At 46.6% G+C, this 25,447-nt stretch overlaps 1 protein-coding gene across 5 annotated transcripts in view; it reads right to left on the bottom strand.

Moving 5' to 3' along the window:
• Positions 1 to 25,447, bottom strand: part of phkb (phosphorylase kinase, beta) — a 48,976-nt gene that overhangs the window by 10,376 nt on the left and 13,153 nt on the right. For all 5 annotated transcript variants that reach the window (XM_062989764.1, XM_062989763.1, XM_062989762.1 and 2 more), the window contains 18 exons: positions 24,413 to 24,528; positions 21,426 to 21,489; positions 18,631 to 18,726; positions 17,879 to 18,076; positions 13,184 to 13,241; positions 13,016 to 13,093; positions 12,299 to 12,457; positions 11,191 to 11,285; positions 6,438 to 6,493; positions 5,282 to 5,375; positions 3,425 to 3,508; positions 1,913 to 2,017; positions 1,724 to 1,806; positions 1,536 to 1,626; positions 898 to 956; positions 639 to 801; positions 472 to 553; positions 228 to 285 (listed from right to left, as the gene is read on the bottom strand). In XM_062989764.1, coding sequence (XP_062845834.1) covers positions 228 to 285; positions 472 to 553; positions 639 to 801; positions 898 to 956; positions 1,536 to 1,626; positions 1,724 to 1,806; positions 1,913 to 2,017; positions 3,425 to 3,508; positions 5,282 to 5,375; positions 6,438 to 6,493; positions 11,191 to 11,285; positions 12,299 to 12,457; positions 13,016 to 13,093; positions 13,184 to 13,241; positions 17,879 to 18,076; positions 18,631 to 18,726; positions 21,426 to 21,489; positions 24,413 to 24,528 — 1,739 coding nt within the window. The remainder of the gene's footprint in view (positions 1 to 227; positions 286 to 471; positions 554 to 638; positions 802 to 897; positions 957 to 1,535; positions 1,627 to 1,723; positions 1,807 to 1,912; positions 2,018 to 3,424; positions 3,509 to 5,281; positions 5,376 to 6,437; positions 6,494 to 11,190; positions 11,286 to 12,298; positions 12,458 to 13,015; positions 13,094 to 13,183; positions 13,242 to 17,878; positions 18,077 to 18,630; positions 18,727 to 21,425; positions 21,490 to 24,412; positions 24,529 to 25,447) is intronic.

The raw sequence follows: 25,447 nt of genomic DNA, 5'->3' as shown, positions 1-25,447 counted from the left end.
CTCGGTGCAGATCCCAAGCCTGGGTATCCAAGGTACGCAATTCAGGACCGGAACGATCCGCTGTGCCGACCCCTGAACTTACAGAACGTGGCAGAATGCGAGATCACAGAACACATAAAAAACGGAGCGTGTTGGGTTCAGAAGGTGGATTAGAACAGGGAACGTTGATTATATGGGCATTGAGGAGTGAACGAGTGTGAAAGGTGGGAGTGCGAATGAAATCTGACCAGAGTTTCCTGCTCCCGGCTCTCCTGTAGATCCGTTCCAAATCGTCCCTCAGATTCTCTGAAAATACACGGAGCAGATAGGTCAAAGGTCGTGGATTATGGATCGGGTGTGGTATACAGCAAGACAAACGATGCACCAGTGTACAATCCGGTCCCACTGTGGTTTACAAGATGTAACATAAAGCCTCCACAAGGGGGCGTTCACAATACAATACAATATCTATTCTATCCTATCATGCTATACCGTCTCGGCTGAAGAAGTCTGGACCTTCTTTCTTCAGGAGCAGACTGGCGAGCTGAGCTTGGCTGGCGAGGCACCCGCAGTCCTGTCAGGAACACGAACATTCATTCACACAGAGCGCCAGATTATCTAAACGACGCTACACGAACCGCCGGGTCGAGCGCGCTCACGTGAAACTTCTGCAGGATCTCGGGCGTGGGCTTGTTCCTCCACTCCTCCACGTTGATCTCAGGCTGCTGCTCGAGGTCCGAGGCGTTGGGCGTGCTCGTCTGCCGCTTCACCTTCGAGTGCTTGGGCAGCTCCAGCTCCTCGAAGCTCTTAAACTCGGGGATCCTGCGAGGCGGAGACACACAAATGCATGGGATACGTACGCGTTCGAGTAGGAGGTGAGGGGTGCGAGGGTGTTTCGGAGGTGAGGGGAGTTCTTACTCTGCCTCGTTGACCCGCAGGAAATCCAACTGCTCCACCACAGCTCCGGAGATCAGGGTCTGAAACATGCCAACACAGGACGGGGAAGGTTTAATGCCGATTGCATTCGAGGAGGGTATATTTGCCCCCTTACGTCCCCATTTCTCCCTCGGTGGATTCACACACGAGGCTCATCCACTTTCTGCACAGGCGCCTCAGTCCGCTAACCAGGGTCCATGCACAGCGTTTGGAGACCACACCCACTTAGTCCAGTCATTTTCCCACTTTCCAATTTGCCACTCGTGCCCGCTAGATGGCGCCCAGCCGACCGGTAGCAGAGCCGAGATTCGAACCGGGGTGTTCAGAGTCTCTGCACTGGTGTGCTAGCGGAATATCCCGCTGTGCCACCTGGGTGCCAAGCAACCAGCATTTTGTCTGTGATTTTTGTCACGACTCAAACAACCCATCCAAATGCAAGTCTGGTCTGGTCCCACTGTGGTTTACAAAAATGTAACAAAAGCCTCCACAAGGGGGCGTTCACGTACAAGCTAATTTTTCTCCTCTTGTGCCTGTTAAAATGAGTTTATTTAACACTAAACTTCTCTTAATTATTCAGCCAAACGTCTAAATAATAAATAATCAGCGCTGCTAACGAGTACCTGCAGTCTGTCCACGTGAACCTTGACCCCTCCGATGTTCCCCTTCTTGAATGAAGCCAGCATGTCCAGGACGGGGTTAAATCGGCTCCCCCTGGACGGAGAGCGGTGAGATCAGACGGTCAGACATGAGCAGAACGCCGGACACGTGAAGCGTTTCGGTGAGGTGCGTGAGAGGCGAGAGCTTTTACCTGATGTTGTCCTCTCTGATGAGGACCAGGAAAAGTGGGCGGCCGGACATCTTCCAGCACTGCTTGATGAACTGCAGGGCGTTCTACACACACACACACACACACAGACCGCCCGTGTCCATTTTACTGTGATCCTGGTGTTCTGAAAGCAGCGCAGGGTTCAGGCGGGCGTGGCTGACTGCGGTTTACCTTGATATCATCGATGAGCAGCATGACATCCTGAGACAGGTAGAAATCGCTCAGATCAAACACGATGGGGTAGCACACCACGGTTTTACCCAGAATTCGGTAAATCTGAAACAGAGAGCGAAGAGGAAAGGTCAGGGGTTCGAATCCCACCACCAGGGTGCCACTGTTGGGTCCATGAGATCAAAGCTCGACCCTTAATTATTAATTATTATTATTAAAGTTTATTATATTACTACATTATTCTATCTATCTATCTATCTATCTGTCTGTCTGTCTGTCTGTCTGTCTGTCTGTCTGTCTGTCTGTCTGTCTATCTATCTATCTATCTATCTATCTATCTATCTATCTATCTACCTGTCTGTCTTTCGGTCTGTCTGTCTATCTACTATCTACCTATCTGTCTGTCTGTCTTTCGGTCTGTCTGTCTGTCTGTCTGTCTATCTATCTGTCTGTCTGTCTATCTATCCATCTATATGTCTGTCTGTCTGTCTATCTCTGTCTGTCTATCTATTTAAAATGCTCATATGTTTACGCTTGTGGCAAACGTATAATTATATTATAATTACAGCATGACGTTAGCTGTGAGTGTGTGTGTGTAGGTGTGCGTGTGTGAGTGTGTGTGAGTGTAGGTGTGTGTGTGTAGGTGTGTGTGTGTGAGTGTGTGTGAGTGTAGGTGTGTGTGTGTAGGTGAGTGTGTGTGTGTGCAGCGGTAAGAGGCTGTTCCGTCTCGGAGCTCGATCCCATTAATAACTGATTTTATCTGGTCTTTCCTTCATGCCAGGCACGTTCAGCACGTCAGAGACGAAGGTTTTCAGCTCAGGATGAAGTAAACAAAGATAACGAGAGCACGGTGCTGTCACCCAACCCAGCGGTGGCACCCAGCGGCCCCGCGCACATCAAAGCGCCGTCCATCTCTCTGCACCCCGTTCTCTCCCCATCCCATCTGCAGCTCGTTTGCCGCGGTATCACCGGACAGATCAACGGACCTGGCCAAGCTGCACAGATGAGAATGAGATGTGATGAGATGCCGTTACGACAATCCTCGACACCGAGAGCGGTGCCAATTATGCACTCGACGTCCAGAGATGACCACGCCGTAACCAGGGCTCAAACTAGCCATCTGTGTATGATTGAGCTCAATATCCGCGGCAGTTAAAAGCCCCTTATGTCACATTTACATCACAAGTAACGGAATGGAATCCAATCCATCAACCCACCTACTCTCTCTCTCTCTCACACACACTCTCACACACACACACACACACACACACACACACACACACACACACACACACACACAGAATGAGCGCAGCGCTGTTTGGAGGAAAAAGGCCCCGAATGAGCTCCAAAGGTGAAGGAGTAGGATTTGCTTCTTTGTTGCCATGACAACTGCATCCAAATCTGCCCACAGTTAAAGGACCAACAAGCCAGATTCTTCATGATTCTCTCTATGAAATACCTTCAGATTTTAGCTGTGTGTGTGTGTGTGTGTGTGTGTGTGTGTGTGTTTACCTTACAAGTGCCGATGCAGCCCACCGGCCTATCAGGACGTCCAGTGAGACCAAGCTTCGTATTAACAGCCAGGAAACGATACGCCTGCGCGCACACACACACACACACACACACATATGCACAGTTAGTACATAAGACCATGATAAACACAGAAAACACAGATAAGACCACATTTGGAGCAGTCCCCAACACACACACATTCCCAGATACTTATTCCCAGATCCTTATGATTCAAAAGTCCTATATTTTCAAATCCAGTGTGTTTTCAGAGCCCAGGGTTTCCATGAAGCACACAAACACACCTGCTGCAACTTGTTTCATCAAGCCAGTCTAAGTCTTTAAACACCTAATCAGTTGTATCAGATTAAACTGTGGCCTGGTTGGAATAAGTTTGAAGGTTAGACACAAATTCAACTTATTATCCTGATTATAGCTATACCACACACACACACACACACACACACACACACACACACACACACACACACACACGGATCTATCAGCACAGCCTGGGAGCTCTCTAGGAATCAATATTCAGTCGTCATATCTCTGCAGAAAAACCTCTCTTTCTCTGTGTGTGTGTGTGTGTGTGCGTGTGTTTTCTGTGTACGACGCTGGAATTAATCCTGACAGGCTGCCATGCCGACTGATCCCCAGTAGCATGCACACACACACACACACACACACACACACACACACACACACACACACACACACACACACACAAAGAGATAAATTTTTAGATCGATTATTTAGACACACTACTTTTAAGTCACCACAGTTTTAGCTTACTAAGCTAACACAGTTAGCCTCAGGCCGTGAATGCTGGGATTGCCTTCAGCGCTGAGGAAGCGTTGGACACTCCTTCGTTATTCGGTCAGATTATCACTTAGAATTAAAGCTATTCAGTAATCCTTCTTCTCTGGAGTGTAGGATGATGTAAAATGCATCTCTTTAGAGAGGTCACTAGGTTTCCAGACAAGTGTATACCCTCAGTGTCCTATTTCTTTACTGTTCTATATTCCCCAGACCTTTTAAAGTCTTCTCAAGGTCCTATTTTTACAGCATCCAGTATTAAAAGAACCATTTTTCCCGGTTTCATGTGTACTGTGTACCAGGGATCCAATATTTCCAAATTCTACGTTTCCAGCCTTCCATTCTTACTGCCCTATTTTTTCTGAATGGTTGTATGTTTTTGGTCCTACATGCTCAAGGTCCTCTGTAACCACTGTTCCCAAAGCTATATATACTCTATATTGACATGGTTCATGGGTTGTGTGTTGCCTGGACTAATGTTCCCAGAATTCTACCCATTCAGTGTTCTCATTTCCAGTGATCATATGCTGTGAGAACCCTGAGTTCCAAGCCCTAGGTTTCCAGTCTCCTGTTTTCTATTTATTGTGTTGTTCCTAATTCCGACGTCCCCCTGGTTTTACACTCCTTGTGTTCCATCATCTATCTTTCCAGAGCCCTTGGTTTCCAGTGCCTTATATTTCCATCGTCATATGACCCGAGGGTTCTACGTTTAACGTTCATTATGGCAAAACAAATTCTGGTAAATGCCCTGCATCATGTACATACACTCCCGGCTACTCTTCAATACAAGAAACACTCCCAGCTTCCCTCTCACACTGAGGAGTAGCAGTGATGGATGCGTGATTCCTAAAGACTCACGACTGAACAGATAATTAGCCGGCTAATCCGCGTGCCAAATCATTAGCCGCAGTTCAGGCTCTGATGTACAGCCATCCACAAAACTGTCGAACTGAACGTCTGCTCCAATGTTCCGATATAAATGAACGAAGAATCTATTTTTATATTAATCATACTAAACTATTTTAACAAAAATACGAGTACCTTAACGAGCTCCTTCTGAGGCCAAATCTGAATGGGCTCCACCTGCTGAGGGGTTTGAGTCTGGATCCCGTACGTGTTCAGAAAAACCTGGAGTCTAACAGACACAGAATAATCACTGAAATAAAAATAATATATAATAAATAATCACTTCAGTGTCCATCTTGCAAAATACTGTCCCCATGTACTGAGAAAAGAACCTCACATGCGTCTTTTCTATCGCAATGCACCCTACAGCAGCGGTTCCCAACCCCACTGTGTTTCAGCAAGGGTGACAAAAGGTTTTATGTTCTTGCTCATGGGAAATTCGATGGATCCATGATGAAGGTAAATTATTTTGGTATTTTCTCATTTTGGTTGATGTGGGCTTAATTCCGGTCAACTAACCTGGGTCTGCTTCAGCAGGATCTGCATTTACAACGGCATGGGAAGCTTTCGTAGTCACCGTTTGCTGACCTTTGCGCTTTTGTGGTGGGCGAATCAAATGTGTGTCCATTCTCAAGGACCAACCATAGACTATAAGTAGTTTAAAGAGGTGTTAACTAGAGGCGTATTTTGGGATTTTTTAGAGACAAGTAGGTCCTGAGCTTGTTCCGCATGTGGCTTCGTAGACAGAGTGCACATGCTTGACTGACCTGCCTGCAGTTCAGATCTGTTTCCTAATGAAAATGTATGGAGAAGTGTTGTCAATTCCCAAAACCATTTAAAAGTCGATTAATAGGACAGGTAATGATAGGACAGGTAATGGAACACAGTGACCCAACATTTTTGAATGAGTTGCAGGCATTTAATCCTGAATGTGTTTATATTTTTTATATAATATGTAGAAAACACAGATTTGATCAAAACATTGACACCACAGAGCATGAAAGCATGAATTAACATGTAATGACTTCCCTCTTACTCCCTACTTCAATAACACTGCTATAACAAGTACTGAAGTGTCATAGGTTCGTTTAAAGGTGCAGTTATACTGGTATCTGTGTACATGTGCGATACTTGTGCTGTATATATTGTAGTACCATGGAATGGGAAATCTAGAGCACAGATTCACTTTTTATATATATTTTATATACAATTTTGTTGTATGTGTATACAATGACAATAAAGGCATTAATTTATTACTCATTTACAGAGCGAGTTAGAGAGACGTTCGTACCTCTGACTCTCGGCTATGAGCGCCACATGGATCACCACGTCGTTCTCGATGGGGCCCTGCAGAGATAAACAAAATGCTCATCACATTTCCTCTCTCCATCTCCCCCTCTCGCTCTCAGAGTTCTGCAGGGAACAGCAGAGTCTGATGGAGAGAACATCCAGCAGTTCCTCGGGGATGAAACATCGCCTGTGACATTTCAACAGCTCGCAACATCACAAGCACAGAAACAGAGGAAGAAAACAGGCGAGAGGAAGAGAGGGACGGTGTGATCTAAAAACAACAGGAACAACAGGAGTGATGGTGGAGACGAGCGGAGGAGGGGATACGGGAACGTCTCAGTAAAATAATGAGCTAAAATAAGGGTCAACATGCAGCCTGTGGACTGTTTGCAACCAGTAAAGCGTCAAATGCAACCTGAACTTCTACATATAGGTCTTTCCTTCATATACACTATAAGCTAAAGTATTTGGACACCTGACCATGAGTTGTCGATCCAGGCTTTGGATTTGGGTTGTGCGTCTGCATGGACGTGTGTTGGCAAAACAGCCTAGCTATTGTGAGGCGCACTTGCCAGTGCGCTCTAAGTGCTGGTCCCAAACCCGGACAGAAATAGGAAGGTTGCACCAGGACAGGCATCCAGTGTAAAAACTGCACCTAGTCCGATCTGGTGTGCTGTGATGACCCCAAATATGGGTGCACCCAAAGAACAAAGAAAATAAAGTGGAATAAATGGGGCGTGGAGTCAGAAATTGAATATTCTGCATGCCAGGAGGTCCTCATAAATAAAAAACATACCTTAGACCCGCGTCTCGGACCGTAAAACGCTGTAAAATTCAAACTTTAATGTTTGTGTTTAGCGATTTAAGGTTTTTCATTGGTGTAGCGTTCAAGTGCCTCACAGGTCCTGGTTAATTTGCACTGTGAGGCGTCCTAGCAATCCTACGGCAATTCAGTTAGCAATCAGATAGTCAAAATGTCCAAGATGTCGAACTAAAGCAGCTAAAAACACGACTCGGGTAACTGAGTCTGAAAAACTAACAACCAATTCTGTGGACACAGACAGAGGGGGGTCAAAACACGGCGAGAATTTTTGTCTTTGAGACGTCGCTGGATGTTCTAGGTTTACATTGAACTATTAAGGTAGCTATCATTTAATTTATAAGTGTAATTTTAGTTTTCTTTAAAAATCGGTGAAATTAAGCACATTTTCCCGTTAATTTAAGGGTCCTACTCATAACGTAAGCCCTAAAAACGAGACAAACGAGCCACTTCGACTCAGATGACTGTATTGACTCGGCGTACATCAGCAGCCGCCGATTCCGTTCCGTACGCCGCTTCCAGAAAGCAATTCCGCGTGATGGAAAAGAAGCAGGACCGCATCTATTACCCCGCTGCTATTAAACGCGTGTGTGAGCGCGTCAGGAACCCAGAGACTCAGTCAGAACGAGCGAGAGTTTTTTTTTTTTTCTCTACCGTTTAATTGCGAGCAGATGCGAAACAAAACAGAGGAAATGGGCTTCATTAGCATAGCGCTCCACAAAGAACTAGCTCGTGGCGGACTGGAAATATCCGAGGTGATGGATGGAAAAATCAGCAGGCATTTCAGTCTTTCCGGAGCGGCGCTAATGTCGCAGATGCTCCGTCGCTAGCGTTTCAATTACGACTCCGGAAATTTAGGAAACGCTCCAAACACGAGGACGTTCCTGCAAGAGGTCTTGTGAGAAGGGGGCTTTTTTTTGGGAGCGTACACGGTGCTATTTTCGGCACCTAGGGGAGCGTTTATGTGTATTACCGCACACCCATAAACCTCTTATATAGACGTTTACCAAAAGCTGTGGTACCAGATTACCAGAACCTCGTTCCTGCTGGTTTCTGGCGCTTTTATCCTGGCGCCCCATTCAGGAAGCCAATCCTTCACATGGCCTTGACCGTGCCAATCATGTCTGTGAATGTAGACCCCCGACTGGGGATTCTACTATGTATTTAACATTGCAAGAAAATTCATCCTGATGGTCAGATGCCATCCAAGAGTTGCCAAAACTGTGGTCTGAGCATGCATGGGTGACACCGTCCACAGTCGAGCAAGCTTTGCTGTATGTGCTTCGCTTCCAACCTTATTAAGATCTTACAGTTGCATGGACTTGGGCATGGTCGAACTAGCAAACATTAATACAGCATTGTCCCGTATAAGTGCTGCAATTACGACCCCTGCTGGCTGATAGATCCAGAGTCAATACGTGACTCTCCATGCACGATACAGATCTCCATACGAAACCACCTCGTGCACAAGTCGGAGGGGGCGTGTGTTAGTCACGATTGTCCTCGATCAGAGGCGAAGGTGTGCAGCAGCAGAGGCAGAAATAGGACCAGATTTGGAGGAAAATTGGGAGAAATGCATTAAAGAGAAATTGAGAGGGAACGTGACGAAGCAGAGAGCAATTTGGAGAAGCTGCACAAGCGGCCTGATAAGTCTGAACCTGACACAAATGAAAAGCATTCAGACGTGACCCGGCTCTGTGATGGAACTGCAGAAGAAGGAGGAGAAGAAGGGAGGCGGGGATGGTAGGAGATGCAGGTCTGAGCTTCAGAAGGTTTAGGAATACTCATGTGTCCCACACTGACCTTCAGACTAAAAGAGGTGAGAGTTTGGATTTAGGTGGTAATTGTGAAGTGAATTGGATCGACGTGGTTCTGTCTGTTCAAATTTTAAATTCATTAGCTTTAGCCACCGATCCATACTACACAACAAGAGGCTCAGAGGGAAACTGTCCATTTTATCGATCCACTTACCACATAGATGCACTTTGTAGTTCTACAATTACTGACTGTAGTCCATCTGTTCCTCTACATGCTTTGTTAGCCCCCTTTCAATGGTCAGGACCCCCACAGGACCACCACAGAGCAGGTATTATTTAGGTCATAATATCATTCTCAGCACTGCAGTGACACTGACATGGTGGTGGTGTGTTAGTGTGTGTTGTGATGGTATGAGAGGATCAGACACAGCAGTGCTGCTGGAATTTTTAAACACCTCACTGTCACTGCTGGACTGAGAATAGTCCACCAACCAAAAACATCCAGCCAACAGCGCCCCGTGGGCAGCGTCCTCTGACCGCCGATGAAGGTCTAGAAGATGAGCGACTCAAACAGCAGCAATAGATGAGCGATCGTCTCTGACTTTACATCTACAAGGTGGACCGACTAGGTAGGAGTGTCTAATAGAGTGGACAGTGAGTGGACACGGTGTTTAAAAACTCCAGCACAACACACACTAACACACCACCACCATGTCAGTGTCAGTGCAGTGCTGAGGATGATCCACCACCTAAATAATACCTGCTCTGTGGTGGTCCTGACCATTGAAGAACAGCATGAAAGCAGGTTAAAAAAGCATGCAGAGAAACAGATGGACTACAGTCAGTAATTGTAGAACTACAAAGGCCAAACAGAAGCCAACACATTGTGCCTTGAACCTGAACCAACCTGACGTCCCAGTATTTGCTCCCAGTTTGTCTAGATCTAGGTTTGTAACCGGACCCACCACGACGTGAATAAATCTATCAGATGTTCCAGTGTGTCTGATATTAATTACTGTGTAAGAGCACTGATGCTAATATTAGCAGCCATGAGTTTTAATTACCTCACAGCGTAGGAAGATTTTTAATCAGTCATTAGGATTTGATTAAGTCCTTACAGACAGATGTTGCTGAGATGTGATCGTTACTGAAACTCTTCCTGACGCCTCCATTAAATCGCGGTTGGGTTTCCGGTTGAGAACGCTCACGTCGAGATGATGAACGATATTCGGATAACAGTATTTTTATAGACGTGTAATCCCGCCGGACTGCCGAATCATTCCCGTCCTCCTGCACGTCTCCGGCATTTTTCATCACTGTACTTTAAAATAGTGACATTTTAATAAACTGCTATTCTCTCCGAGAGGCGGAGGCGTGTCTTTTTTTTTACAATTTAATAACAGTGTTTACACACGAAATGCGCTTCGAAGCTTCTCCTGGGGCACGTGACTCAGCTCATACAGACGGAAAAACAAAAAGAGAAAAGAGACGAAAAAAAGCAAACAAACAAACGAGAGAAACGGAAAATAAGAGGGAAATATTATTTATCGTTATTCCAGTCCGGGAATGAGCGTCTGACTTTCAATTTAGCTTTAAAGTTAATAATATATTTTCCAGCGAGCTCAGTGTCACTGCTAAGAATCACTGAAAATCTAGTGGAGGAAGATGACGACCACTGAGCAGGTGTACGAGAAGGCCAGAACAGTAAAGAAGCTACTGACTGTGCAGTTCACCTGATTGCATTTTGACCCAGTTTGCCGTCCGCTGACCTTTTCAAAGCTCCTCCAATGAGACGAACTGTTTGATACAAGCCGGTAAAAGTGACTCAGGCCATACTACCAAAGCTTAACGTGACTTATTGTACTAAAACAGCGAGAGAGAACTTATGAGCAGTAATAATGAAGAGAAGTTTAGTGCTCCTGTGACCTTGTTAAGCTTTATTTTAAACCAGACGCGTTTTGGACACAATTTTACAGAAGCTCAAGCTGTAACACAAGTTTAAAAGTGAAACAGGGAGGAAAATCCGGATAAACACAGATACATGTGGACGTTTATTCCACACTAATGCAGATTCATCTCATATTGACACTTTGATGACGTTAGGGCTTCTTTCCCTTTTACAAGATGTGTGTGTGTGTGTGTGTGTGTGTTAACCGTGTGTGTCTGAATGCTTTTACCTGATTGGAGAACCTCATGCTGACGTTCCTCTGGTCCTGACTGGGTACGTAGCGCTTGATGGGGTCGATGTCTTTAGGGCTGATCAGACCGTCCACTAAAAATACACCACAAAAGAGCAAGTAAAACAAAACATCTGTAAACAACATGAGGTGTTATTTATTGGCGGGTTTTTATTTAGGGTGACCTTAAGAATGTGACCAGGGTAGCAGCGGTGTACAGGGTAGCAACAGGGTAGCAACAGATAGTAACTGTACATCCACACAGCTACATGGTAGGTGCAGCTCATTAAATAGCCAATGACAAATACTGTATGTGCACTATATAGCCAAAAATGTATGGACGCCTGACCTTGAGCTTGTCGGACATCCTATTAAAAACATAGGTATTAAATAGAGTGACCTCAGTGTGTGATCTTTCCAGCTATAACAGTGGCCGCTCTTCTGAATTTGTGCTTAATTAGATAACAATAGCATAATATAGAGACTGTCCTCACACTGGCAAGCCCCCCCCCCCCCCCCCCATCTTTCTCCCCCACCTTTTTCCTGCACTTGACTTTACATTACATACTACACATATATGTATATATAGTATATATACAGTATATAGTATATAAAGTGACTTCTCGTATAGTTGTAATGTGTTATACTGCTGTATAACAGTAATTGTCATTATTTTTATTTAATTCCACTCTTGTTTATGTACTCGAACTACATTTACTGTGCTGGAGCTGCTGTAACACTCGAATTCCTCCCATGAGGATCAGTATCCCATAAAAGATGAGCCGCTTGAGTTTCTTTAATAGGTGTGCCTAATAATTTGGCTAGCTTCTGTACAGCAGGTAACGCACCTACTCAAACACAGTGGCTGTATTTAGCAAACACACGTCCTCGTCCTCTAAATCTGTTCTCTCGCGGAAACACCTCGTCCTCCTCCTCGTCCTCGTCCTCCTCCGCAGCGCTTTGAAATGCACTCGCTCTGAAATGCGCTCTGTGGGAGGATGCGCGAGCGGCATGCTAATCGCCGCGTGAATGACTGAACACCCCTGACGACGGCTTTATGAACTGACTCTGACCTTAACACTACACACACGCACACACACACACTGACCGAGCAGCTTGGCGATGTTATACAGAGCCTGACCCCACAGGAACAGCATCCCATCTCGGCCAGAGTTGCTCGGGAAACGCTTCTGGCTGCCGTGATTCTTCTGCTCGGCATCCACGAAGTCTGCAGGAACGTGGTAGTACTTCGGGATGACGACGTGGCCTGGAAAATCCCAAAAAACACTCGATTTATTTCGATGTACGTATTTAATTATTCTAAACCAGGGATGTATGAGTTCAATGCCCTTTAAGATACACTTAGACACAAGATTAATTCATCTCTTGAGCTTCTAAGGTCTGTCATGTTACTGTACACTGTATGGGCAAAATTATTTGGACACCTGAACGTGAAAATTAGAAGGGCATCCCAATACTTTAGATCATATAATGTCTATCAAACATGATGTATGGTAATGTACACCTTCTTTTGCTGTTTGATCATAATAACTGGTTCTCTCTTCTCATTCCAGCAGTGATGTCTGGGTGTTTAAAGATCCCAACAACATTGCTGTACCTAGAACACACATACTAATACAACACCAGACCCTGAAAATGCTTCACAAGTCAAATATCTGGTATTTCTTCCTATTAATGAATACCCCATCCAATAAATTAGGGTCGATAATGTGTATGAAACACCAGACGGTCTACAGTTAGTGCTTGTATAGTCTCTACGTGCACGTGTATTTAATGTATTTATAACAATACTGATGTAAACGACCTTCATAGGACTGGAAGATGACGTTCTGCAACAGGTCCTGGTACTCCTTCACCTGAGCCTGGTTCCCCCTGAACACACCTACACACCACAACACGAGTTTAATCACCACGGTAACGCTGTTTTATTTAATATAAATAAAGCGCTGCAGATAAACGTGTTCAGACTCACCGTCGATCATCATGTAAACGAAAAAGATGGGAAACTCGCACTCGATTCCGTCGAAAAGCTGCACAAAGAGACGGGAGAGACGTTAGAGCACAGAAACAAAACACTACTGCTGAGATCCGGGGAGCGAGGGTTCGAATCTGAGTGTCGCTATCGACCAGTCAGGCGTCTGCACAGACGGAAACAGCCTAGCCATTGGGAGGAGCACTTGTCAGTGCAGGTCCCAAGCCTGGATAATAATAGGAGGGTTGCAAAAAATACTGGTTGTTTATTCTATAAATAAGCACATACAAATGAACCAGTTCAAAAGTATAGGGACGCCTATTTGATTTATTTATTTGATCGCAGACTGCTAAGAGCCCCATCCAACATGCGTGATGCCATCTACCGCTCCTTTTCACCTGCTTTGGGCAGGAGTATAGCGTACTTGGAGTCACACACTGCTCCTGCAAATGCTTTGATCGGCCAGCAGGGGGATCCCCGCCAATCATGCCTGTGTAGGCGCCTGGCTGGTCTATACCACAGCTGAGATTTGAACTCTGATCATACTGGTGGCGGGTTTGTGCATCAGACCTCTGCGACACCTTTAATTACCAGGTTACAAGTATATGCTCCCAAATCTAAGGCAGCAGGTTGGGGAAGGGCATTTTGGAAGGGCAAAAACATGGTCCAGGGTTGAAGGGTCCAGCCCTGCACCCAGTGTCCCCCACTGGAACCAGTGTTAGAACTCTTTGTGGCTAAAATACACTTATTCCAAAATTAGAAGGGGTGTCCCATTACTTTTGCCCACATAGTTCATAAATAAACCAACACAGTTCAAGGAGAGAAACAGATTATAAAAATTATGACTTTATTTTATTGTAAGGTGAGCTGGAAGGCGCTCCCCGGGCGCGGCTCCGTATAAATCATTTCATCAGCAGCGAGTTCGAAACTCCATTAAAAGGTCGCGGGGCTTCGGGGCTGAGCCGCGCGGGTTAGAAATAAACGCTGGAACGTGTCGCGGTGGCGAATCTATTTCACAGACATGATTCCGGCTTTCGTTTTTAGTTTGCTCAAATCTTTTAAGCGGGGCGGGATCACACGGCGCCGAGCGAAACGAAACGTCGGGATCTGAAATCACGTCGGGATTCGCGTGGGTGGTCACGCAGAACGAAGAGAAATCTATCTGCCCGGTGTTGCGCCCACCACGTTTCCACGTGGCCTGATCGAGTTGAGGAGCCGCCAGCGTGAGCAGATTAGCCGCACCCTGGATGTTTAGAACTTGTTTAGATTCTCCAGCAGTGAGATCTGATCCAAAACCCTTCTGAAAAGCCATCACAGTGTCGATCAACCTCACACCGAACGCAATTAAGATTTGCCATCTCAGCCGGCGATCTCAGGCGGAGCGACTGCGAGGAGGAGAGAGGAGGAAACGGAGAGATTATGGCGTAATGAAATAAAGGACTTAATTGGACTGGTCTCGCATCGCTGGTGCGGCTCGTCTGAAACTGGGCAGGCTGGAGGCGATGACGAGGAAATAACCTGATTAATCCACGGCCGAAAACCGAATCCGAGTGAAGAGCTCATCGCTCGGAGCGCTAACTGGCCTCAATCTGGCACATTTGAACCGGAATTAGACAAACCACCTGGACCGAGTGACTGAGGACTGGCACGACCTGATCTCTGGGACTGGTACGGACGACTGCGCAAGTAGGGTTGGGGACACTGACATTTACATTTTGTGCATTTAGCAGACGCTTTTATCCAAAGCGACTTACAGTACCGTGACAGTATATTATCTAAGCAATTGAGAGTTAAGGGCCTTGCTCAAGGGCCCAAGAGTGGCAACCTAACAGTGGTGGGGCTTGAACCAGCAACCTTTCGATTACTAGTCCAGTACCTTAACCACTAGGCTACAACTGGGTGGGGAATCACACAGAGCTCAGCGAGTCTGTGTGGGAAGCCAAGACCGACTGGTGATCATTTCACATGTATCAGAGGGGGCATGTATTCTTTATAATGGGCTCTTTTCCCCCCGGCGCTCCAGATATTATATCTCTTGTATAGAACTGAATCAACTCAGAAACATCTGACAGGATCTACAGGATCGATTCGCTCTGGCTAATACCCAGGACAGGAGGCACGGCAAGAAGGTTCCCAGGTGGGGCGGTCCGGGTCCTTTCTGTGTGGAGTCAGGGAGCTCCGGTTTCCTCCCACAGTCCAAGTGTGTGTGTCCTGTGATGTACTGGCGACCTGTCCAGGGTGGTTACTGTTTTTTGCCAAGTGAATTGTACCCACTGCGACCCTGACCAGGATAAAGTGGTAAAACAGACAGTAAATGATTAAACAGATGAATAATGCACGATCGTCCAGCTTGTCCTCGCAAATCTCTGACATTTTGTTTAGGTTTATCAGCCTCATTTCGCCAGTTCCATACGCAGGGCGACGCCCGTAGCCCGCAGCAGATAAAACCCCACTGCTGAGGGTCCTTCACACCTTCCTTCTAAAGCCACCAGCACCTGGCACCGCTTACCGCTCAATCTAAAAGTCGCGGCGCAGCGCCGAGGCGGAGATGATTTATTGAGAGAAACAGATGGGTCTTATCAGAGGAGATGAGCGGAGGTCAGCGGTCAATGTCGTCTCCATTTATTCCTCAAGCAGCACGACTGTCGAGACACGATCGTGATTTCTCAACCACCACCCCGGAGGAAACCGGAGCTCCCGGAGGAAACCCACAGACACAGGGAGAACATGCAAACTCCACACAGAAAGGATGGACCGCTTCACCTGGGGATCGAACCCAGGACCTTCTTGCTATAAGGCCACTGTGACACCCCTATATAAATATATAAGATTTATAACACACTATGTGGTCAAAAGTATTCGAACACTTGACCATGAGCTTGTCGGACATCCCCCTCTATGTGACCTTTTCAGCTATAACAACAAGGCTTCTCACAGGACTTTGAAGTACGTCTGTGAGAATTTGTGCCCATTTAGTCACAAGATGATGGTCGAGAAAGCCTTCATTCCAAAGCAGTTCTTTATGGGATAAAAGAGGACCTTCCCTAACCTGTTGCTGCAAAAGGAGACATATCCTGTCCTTGATATCACTTATTTATTACACCTGTAGGGGCGTCCCAATACTTTTGGAGATGCACATAGGCTGGGCTCTTACACAGACATGATTGGCTATGTTGTGGCTATGGGTGACGGACTGGCGCCCTGTGTCGGGGTGTTCCTGTCCTGTGCCCCGTGTTTCTGGGAGAACAGGACCCGCCACGACCCTGATCAGGATAAATATATGTTATTATTCCGACTTGATTTAAACTGGGAACTACCAGAATACTTCCTTCTTTGACTTCTCTATGCCCATATAAATAGAGGTAGTCTGACTGTTCCTGTTAAAAAAAAGTACATGGAACAGTGGTCTCTCAGCAGGATCAGGGGAAAAGCTGTCTCCCTATGCTAAGAGAAAACATCCAACCTTCCAGTATTCCAAAATTCAGCAAGAAACAAGTATGCTGTGAAATAGAAGCTGATCAAACGTGAGTGACACTGTCCACAGTCAAGCAAGCTTTACATCACACGAGCCACAGAGCTCGACTGAAGGATGTCGAATGTAAAACCCCCATTAATTAAGCATTATTCTGCGACTTTGCCCCTTTTATTTAAGACGGCAGTTCGGTTTCTCCTCACGATCGAGCTCCGGGCTCTACACCCTCGCCCAATTTCTCGCCCCTTGTTAAACGTGAGCTCGTTAACTCCGGGAGGTCAAGTGCGCCGGCTAACGAGCTGATTTACTCCGTGTTTGGTGTCGAGCTGCCGAATAACTCACTCACGTAGCTCGGCGGGATCAGACTGATCCTCCGCTGTTCGCTGCTCTTTAATAAATATATTCACCGAATTTTAAATCGTGCACGATTAAATACCCGGAATGAGCATTATGGGTAACATTCTCTTTTTAAAATCTGCTGAATGAGCTCGGCGATGTGTCCGATTTGGCCTGCAGAGGGGGCACGGAGGCGCAGATGACTGACGTGTCAGCTTCTCTTGCACCTTGTGAGTGTTCATTCGCTCCAGGTGGAAGGTTCTCTATACATCACGGTTTCTCCCTCTCACAGGTTTGGCAAACCTGCTTCTCTTATAACCGTGGTGCCAGGCTACCTGGTCCGGACCGTTTTTCCGCTGGCGTGCGATGCCAGCTTTCTACATCTTTCTGGGAAGTCACCCTGGTCTTGGCACAATTCGGTCAATTCGTCCTCCGCTGCTGGAGACTCTGGGCTACTAACCAGTGTTGAAGACCCCGCCCACTTTAGTCCGGTCTTTTCCCCCCCCTGCAGACTTTAAAGGCCAATTCTGTCTGCTGCAGGCACTACGAATTATGCCCACTAGGGGGCACCCAGTCGACCGGTAGGACTTGGGGAGTTCAGAACCATGCCAAACTTTTTATGATGGTCAGGGTTGTGGTGGGTACATTTCCACCAGGAATTACCCTGGGCAGGATGTTAGTCTATCAAGGGATTCGAGAATCCCTGTTCCGTCTGTGTAGACACCCAGCCGGCCGACAGCACTGTGACTGCAAATGTAAAAATAGGGTAAAAAAAACACCACTGGATGCAGCTGGATGATGACGGTCCTTCTGATACGTTGCTCCCGGTAGTTCTTCCCATTCGTCCCGTTATTGGTACTCATTTACCATGCAAAGGCTCTACCCACCTTCATCTCTGCAGGTCTGTAGTGCTGGCGGTTCTTGTCCTCGTTGGCGGTCCTGTACCCGTCCCGTAAGAAGCGTTTGAAGCCGTATTTGCCCTTCAGCTTGCGGACGATCTTGTCCAGCGTCTGGCTGCACAGCGCGTCGTCGTCCACAGCGAACGCGGGGTAGCTGATGCAGGGCAGGAGGGCGGCGTCTGTGTTCTACACCCACACATCAGACAAGAGCTTACCAAAAACACAGTCGTATGTTCCGCTTCCCCGGCCGAGGAGAGCCGCAGACTAGCACGTGAAGTCTGCTTTATTAGATCAGCCACGGAGATCCGTAGCGCGTACAGAGAGTCACACACTGCACTTCATTAGACCACCAGTTCTCAAGCAGAATCCCCACCAACAAATAACGCACACATATGTAACCGAGGGCTCCAAATATCCTCCCGATTTAGTCATATCCAATTACCCATATTGTACTTTCAGCCAAAACTAACACACGCCCGCCCTCTGACACCTGTGCAGTAACACATCTTTTCACCTGCACAAGACTGGACCCACATTACCCAATTACCCCGCATCTCTGTGCAAGTGCCACCGTTCAGCCAGTAGAGGTCATAGTTTCAGCAGCTATAAAAAATCCCTAACACCCTCCCTCCCCTGGACGAGCCAATCATCGTACGTATAGACACACGGCTAACAAGCTCTAGATGCTTTACCGCTGTGCCACCCAGGCACCATGGTGTCTTAAACGCAATGTGACTTACGTGAGAGCGGGACTCGCGGGGCAGGAGAGAACACATCGTCTGTCTGTTACGATTATGGGCATCAAGATCCACAAAAATCACCGACCAGGAGCATCCCTGCATACACACACACACACACACACACACACACAAAAGCATGATTGTTTGGTGCTTAAGTCTGGAAGCTGCCCAAGAGCATCTGCGTCTGCCGATAGCGGGTTTCCATCTCGGGCTCATCGCAAGCTTAGTGACCATTTATAACCCAGCACTGACCACAAAGTGATGGATGTAATGCTTTTAGGCTCAGTCGTGATTAAATCGGACAAAACCCCCAGAGGAAATACTCTCAGACTGAATCCTGAGCTGTTATATGTTATAGCGATGGTATTTTCAGAAGCAGGTCTGGGTTCTACAGCGTCGCCCGGGCACCGCAGCGGCTGGCAGCATTTTCAATTTATAAGGGTGTTACAGTGTGAGCCGGCGAAGAGGAACAGTCGTGACTCAGACACATTTACTCTTCACAAAGAATGATGATAAACATTCACACGCGGCACGAAAAGAGCGAATAACCGTCCCGCGGGGAGTCCGAGTCGCCGCATCGGCTAAAAAAACATCACCTGACTCAAAAAAAAGAAAGAAAGATCCTGCGATTCACGAGCTCTGATCGTTTGTGCAGTCTTCAAATAAAGCGAACTGAGGAACAAGATCAGGCTCAATACAACAATGTCCTTAATTTACTCCAAAAGTACCCAATCAATCAATGGGTATGGGTATGGGTACAAAGCTAACGTAACTAACGAGAAAGGGAATCCTAATTGTTAGCTTTTGTGCTGCGTGTTTGCTGCACTTCATGATTTCCTAATTACAGTTCAGGCAATTAAAGGCTTACGGCTTTGCTCAAGGGTCCAACAGTGGCAACTTGGTGGTGATGGGGCATTAACATGAGCTTTGTCATCATTAGGGTTAAGAAGACTTGATCCAAATTGACTTACAGTTGTAGCTTATTACAGGGCAAGACCTTTGCTCAAGGGTCCAACAGTGGCAACTCAGTGGTGGTAGGGCTTGAACAAGCAATCTTCTGATTACTAGTCCAGTACCTTATCTACTTATCTACCAGTGCTCTGTCAGAGTCAGATCTTCTAGGTTCAGCCCACCCACCCCTGAAGGTCCTGGAGCGGAGACAAATACGCCAACCAAGGGCCAAATTCATTCCCAGCAAACACTGCAAACCTTTTTTTTCTTACTTAAAGAAGCTTTGAGCATGTTGGCACTGCCATGCATATAGAAAAAAGGTTGTGCCCCATACTTTTGCCCTGGCATTGAAGACGCATAGCGCCCAATGTCCTATTAGCATCAGGATTTCATTTTACTAGAACAAAGTCGCCCAAAGCGCTGCGCATACACCTGTTAGTAATCTGACTGACTGATGAATCTTATAAAAAGCGTCCAAATACTTTTGGCTGTACAGCGTGTAAAAGCCGCGACGTTCGGAGCGTCTGGCAGAGTTTAACCAGATCAGAAAGAACAAACAGCAGCAGCTTTTTATCAAACTGAACCCTGCCGCCCCCACACACACGATTCAAGCGCCTGAACCGAGCTGAGAGGTTTTAAACTCCCATGATTCCACTGGCATCCGGCGCTACGCAGCTTTTCACTGCCGTTTGCGAGTTCACTGGGTCAGCGCAGGGCACGGCGCCGTTTATACCGCCCCGCCCGCTTCAGACCCGCTGAGATTTCGCCGGCTTGTACGCGGCTCTCCCGCCGGACGAGGTTTCGTAACAGCCATGATTTACACGAGTGTGTGGTGTAGTGGCCTATAAGTACAGCATGAGCAGGCAAGTGTGGGAGGTGAATTAGAACCCCCACCTCCACAGCTCACACAGCTCATTCCAAAATCAATACACACAGGCTATGCATTCGTTCTTCCGGAAGGTTCTTCACTAGATATTGGAACATGACAGCAGGGATTGACTGTCCCTCAACCATTAAAGCATATTAGGAAGGCCTGGCTCACAGTCTGCATTTCAATTCATCCCAAAGTTGAAGACCTGGGTCAGACCATGAAGGGCTTTCGAGTCGTCAACCGACAGCTTTACACTAATAAGTCGTATCTGTTAGTCATATCCAATTACCCAGTTGCACCTCCTCTACTGCTCCAGACACCGAGCCAAACCAAGGTGGCGCCGGAACCCGGACCAGTCTCGGAGATCGTACCGGGGAGAGACTCGGTATGCTCGGTCAACAATCAGACCGGACATTCGGCTTTCCAGATTTAGTCCGTTAAATCAAAGTAAGGAGCTCTTTATCCGAATCGACTTACAATTGTAGCTTATTACAGTGCAAGGCTTTGCTCAAGGGTCCAACAGTGGCAACTTGGTGGTGCAGGGGCTTGAACAAGCAATCTTCTGATTACTAGTCCAGTACCTTAACCACTTAGTTACCATTGCTCCGTCAGAGTCAGAACTTCTGAAGGGCAGTTGTAGCCTAGTGGTTAAGGTACTGGACTAGTAATCAAAAGGTTGTTGGTTCAAGTCCCACCCATGCTAGGTTGTCACTGTTGGGCCCTTGAGCAAGGCCCTTAAGCCTCAATTGCTTAGACAGTGTACTGTCACAGTACTGTAAGTCTCAGCAAACACTGCAAACCATTTATCTTGCTCCGATACACAAAGACGCCCAAACTGCCGCCGCAAATCAGTTCAAATACAAATAAAGAACAGAAATGTGTGGTATTATTTCACCATCCTGTAATATTATAATAAAAGACATTAAATCAGAGATCATTAAAGTTTTAACAATAAAGAATCAACTCGACCCACCTGGTTCCCGAACAGGTTGAACCCGTTGATGGCCTCGAGTGCCGCCTTGGCGAGTCCCACAGAACTGCAAGACAAGAACAGACGAGCGGCGGTGATCGATTTTCGGCGTGACCCGGCTATTTCTGAGCGCTCGCTCAACACAAGTACGTCTTTTGTTCTGGGTATCGATGCCGTTAAACGCTCCGATCCTCACACGGCCTTTTTTTTTGTTCTTTTTTTCTTCTTGGAGCTGAACAAAGCGCATCGCAGCGTCTACCATCACGGCTTTCTCCTGAACAACCCGAGCAGGAACGAGGCGGCGGCGAGGACGTCCACGAGTGAGCCGAGTGGAGTAAAATCAATGAGCGGTCAGGAGGTTTAGGATTTAGAAGGTGGTTTAGGATTCAGGATCGGTTCTGGATGGTTAGGACTGAAATCAAGCGTGAGATTTTACAAAACGATATTGATTAGGTGTCAGAGAGCAGATCACGAGAAAATAAAGCGAGGGGGAGGTGAGAGCTCAAATCATCCTGGAATCAAGTTGTTAAAAAAGAAAATATGGGGGGGGGGTCTGTGTTTCATTTCCTTAGGCTTTACCACTGATTTATGGTCAGGGTCACAGTGGGACTAGTTTGTTTCGTGGGAATTACTGGGAGCAAGGCTGATTTATTAGATTATTTTAGCTTCCGCCTACCCAGCGTATTTGTTTTACAAACTTTTTTTTTTTTTTTTTTTTTTTTTTACACAGCCATATTTTTTTTTACATACCAATAATTTTTTTACACACTAATATATTTTTTAAACACCAATAATTTTACACTCCTATTTCTATACACTCCTCTTTTTTTTACACAACCATATTTTTACACTCCTAATTTTTTACGCGTCCATTCTTTTTTTTTTACACTCCTATTTTTTTACTTACTCATTTTTTACACTCCTATTTTTACACTCCTATTTCTTTTTTTACACAACTATATTTTTTGCACTTCTATTTTTTTACACACCCATTTTTTTACACACCTATTTTTTCTTTACACAACTATATTTTTTACACTATTTTTTTTACACACCCATTTCTTTACACTCCTATTTTTTACACACTCATTTTTTACGCTCCTATTTTTACACACACATTTTCTTTTACACTTTTTTTTTTTTTTACACACCCATACAGGACATACAGGACGCCAAACCATCCTGGGGCCTTGTGTACGTCTGTGGGAATTTGTGCCTAATCAGTCAAAAGAGTATTGGCATTGACGCTGTTTCCAGGGTTCAGAAACCACCGTGACCTTGACCACGTTAAAGCAGCAGCCTATCTATACCACAGGCCGCGGTGTAGCAAAGTCTGAGCGTCGCTGTGAATTGAAATTCACGTCACGCAGGACGCCTCGGAGCCGCTGAAAGGACCAGGGCTTCCGCTCGGGGAAATCTGGCACCGTCTGAGCGCAAGTATAAAAGCGACGACCCGCGCGCTAGCGATACGACCGTCGCTAGCTTTGTTCGGGTCTCCGGCGTGATGATTTAGGAAGTGAGCAGCCACATTTATCACTCTCCAGACGCTGGAGCGCTGCCCGGACTCTCCCGCCCGCTGGGTGCCTCGGCGCACCCCCTGCGCGCCCCCGGCGCTCGTTCATCACGCTCGCGTTAGGGAAGATTCTGCTGATTCATACAGGATGCTAAAGCTAACGAACTCACACAGTCTGAAAAATAACAAACAAACGCGCCCATCCTGTATCTGCATTTTAAAACAGGGGCGTGTTCACTGTAGGGTCAAAAGTATCTGGACGCCTGATCGTGAGCTTGTTTCAAAAACCAATGCTATTAAAATAGAGCGACATTACAGTCCAGATTCTAAAAAGTAGTTTGAAGTACGTCTGTGGGAATTTGTGCCCATTCAATCAAAAGAGGATTATGAGGATGATGTTCTGGTTCATTCCAGAGCTGATAGGTGGGCAGTTGGAGCCTTGCGGTTATGGTACTGGACTAGTAATTGAAAGGTCGCTGGTTTAAGCCCCACCACTGCCAGGTTGCCACTGTTGGGCCCTTGAGCAAGGCCCTTAACACTCAATTGCTTAGACTGTAAAAGTATTGGGACGTTACTGAAAGTCACTCTGCAAAGACTGCACTGCTATATATTACACGCGGTTATATACAACATATATTATATATAATTATACCTGTTAGCAGTTGTTGTGACTGAAACACATGAATTCAATAATTAGAAGGGGCGTCCCAATACTTTTGGCATGACCTCTGCTTTGATCTAGTCTATTTTTCTGCAATTTCCTTCCCGACTTGTTCCCCCCTTTTGTCAGAAATGTTAAACGCGACCTTTTCTTTCAGCTAAACGCACCACTCGATTCTCTAATTGGTTCGGTGATCGGGCGCTGGGTTACAGAGATAAGAAAGAGCCGATGGACGCGAATCGATACCGAACGGCCGAGTATCGATGTGCATTTTAAAACGGGCGTGGTAGCGCTTTTACAGAGAGAAAAGGGGCGCAAAGGGAGCGCGGTCAGTCCACAGGGTCTTCGTGAGCCGAAAAAAATAGGTCTTAGAGAAAAATAATAATAAATAAATAAACGTGTACGTGAGCGCCCCCTTGTGGAGGCTTTATGTTACATCTTGTTCAAAGAGAGTAAGATGCACTGCTTGTGATGCTTGAAAAAACCCTGATCTAAGCTGTCGACCGGCCGGACACCTACACAGACAGACTGTCTGTGGTGAGGACGGTCAAAGTGCTTGCATGACTGATTCAGGGTTGTGACTCTCCGTACGCTATACGCCTCTCTGTGAGACCCTGGCTGGGTGGCTGATGGGGTGCATGACAGTCATCAAAACGAAAAAGAGCTTTTAGAGCTTAGATGAGAAGTCAAGAGGATACAGGGTACATGTGGGGATTTTGGGAATGGAAAGGAACCCTGTAAAGAGTCAGCAGGGCACGCGACCAGGTTGGTAGCAGCGCTGAACCTCAAACCTGCATGAAAAGAAAACTCACTCACCTGGAGTGCAGCTCCGTGCTGCCATTGTTGTATTTACTGCCTCTCTCCCACATGCCGAAATCTGGGACGCGGTAGGCCCTCTCCACACAGAACACCAGGTTCTGGATAAACGACACCTACACACACACACACACACACGAACACACACACGTCTCATGTTTCACAGTTCCTTACTATTTAACAGCTGTGCTATCAACCAGCCGGGCATCTACACAGACCCAGGAATGGCTGTGTGTCTGTAGGGGGGAGAGACAACAGTTTAGATGCTGGGCGATGAAGTTGCCTGCATAAGCAGTGGTGGATCGTAGATGGCAGATGAGAAATGATGCCACTTCTAGCAGGTAAAAAGAAGCGGTAGACGGCAGCAAGCGTATCGGATGAGGCGCATCGGTCCACAGCCCTCCTCAGCAGAATTTTTTTTTTTGGTACATAAGGTGTATAAACCACTTTTTTGTGACGATTTAGTCATTTCCACTTCCCAGCCGTGAATTCGCTGCTGCTTGCACGACCCCCATCCTATCAAGGAGAGCCGGATCAGCACACACACCCTCCGACCGTGTCCAAGACAAAGGCTTCTTATCACCTGCCAGTGTTCGGTTCCGTATAGCGTACCCAGCGCTTAGGGTGTTTGCATAGAGGCTCAACCAGGCTGGTGATTTCGAACGCTCTGCAGTGCTGCGCTCGCACATTTTAACTTTTAATCGTGAGTTTTTGGCATTAAATCCACAGCCGGCACTTCCATAATGAGGCCGCACAAAAAAAAAGCGATTAATACAAAGTGCTGTTTAGGAATAACTAAATCTCCTAATTTGCCCTCGTTTGCTCGGTTAGCCGTTAATAAACGGCCGGACCGGCTCGGCGATTTCACATCCGCGCTTATTAAATTGCGTTCGGCTTCCCAGTGGGCGCTACTTAAGCAGGCCAATTAAAATCTGCTGAGCAAATAGCACAAAATCCCATAAAAGTTGTTTCGGCCGGGCGTGAGCTCGGAGGGGCGAGGACGGTGGATCGGATGAGGTGTAAACTGTAATTGGC

The sequence above is a fragment of the Trichomycterus rosablanca genome, chromosome 27 (assembly GCF_030014385.1).
Source record: "Trichomycterus rosablanca isolate fTriRos1 chromosome 27, fTriRos1.hap1, whole genome shotgun sequence".
Classification (NCBI taxonomy): Eukaryota; Metazoa; Chordata; class Actinopteri; order Siluriformes; family Trichomycteridae; genus Trichomycterus; species Trichomycterus rosablanca.
This window is presented reverse-complemented; position numbering and strand designations above follow the sequence as displayed.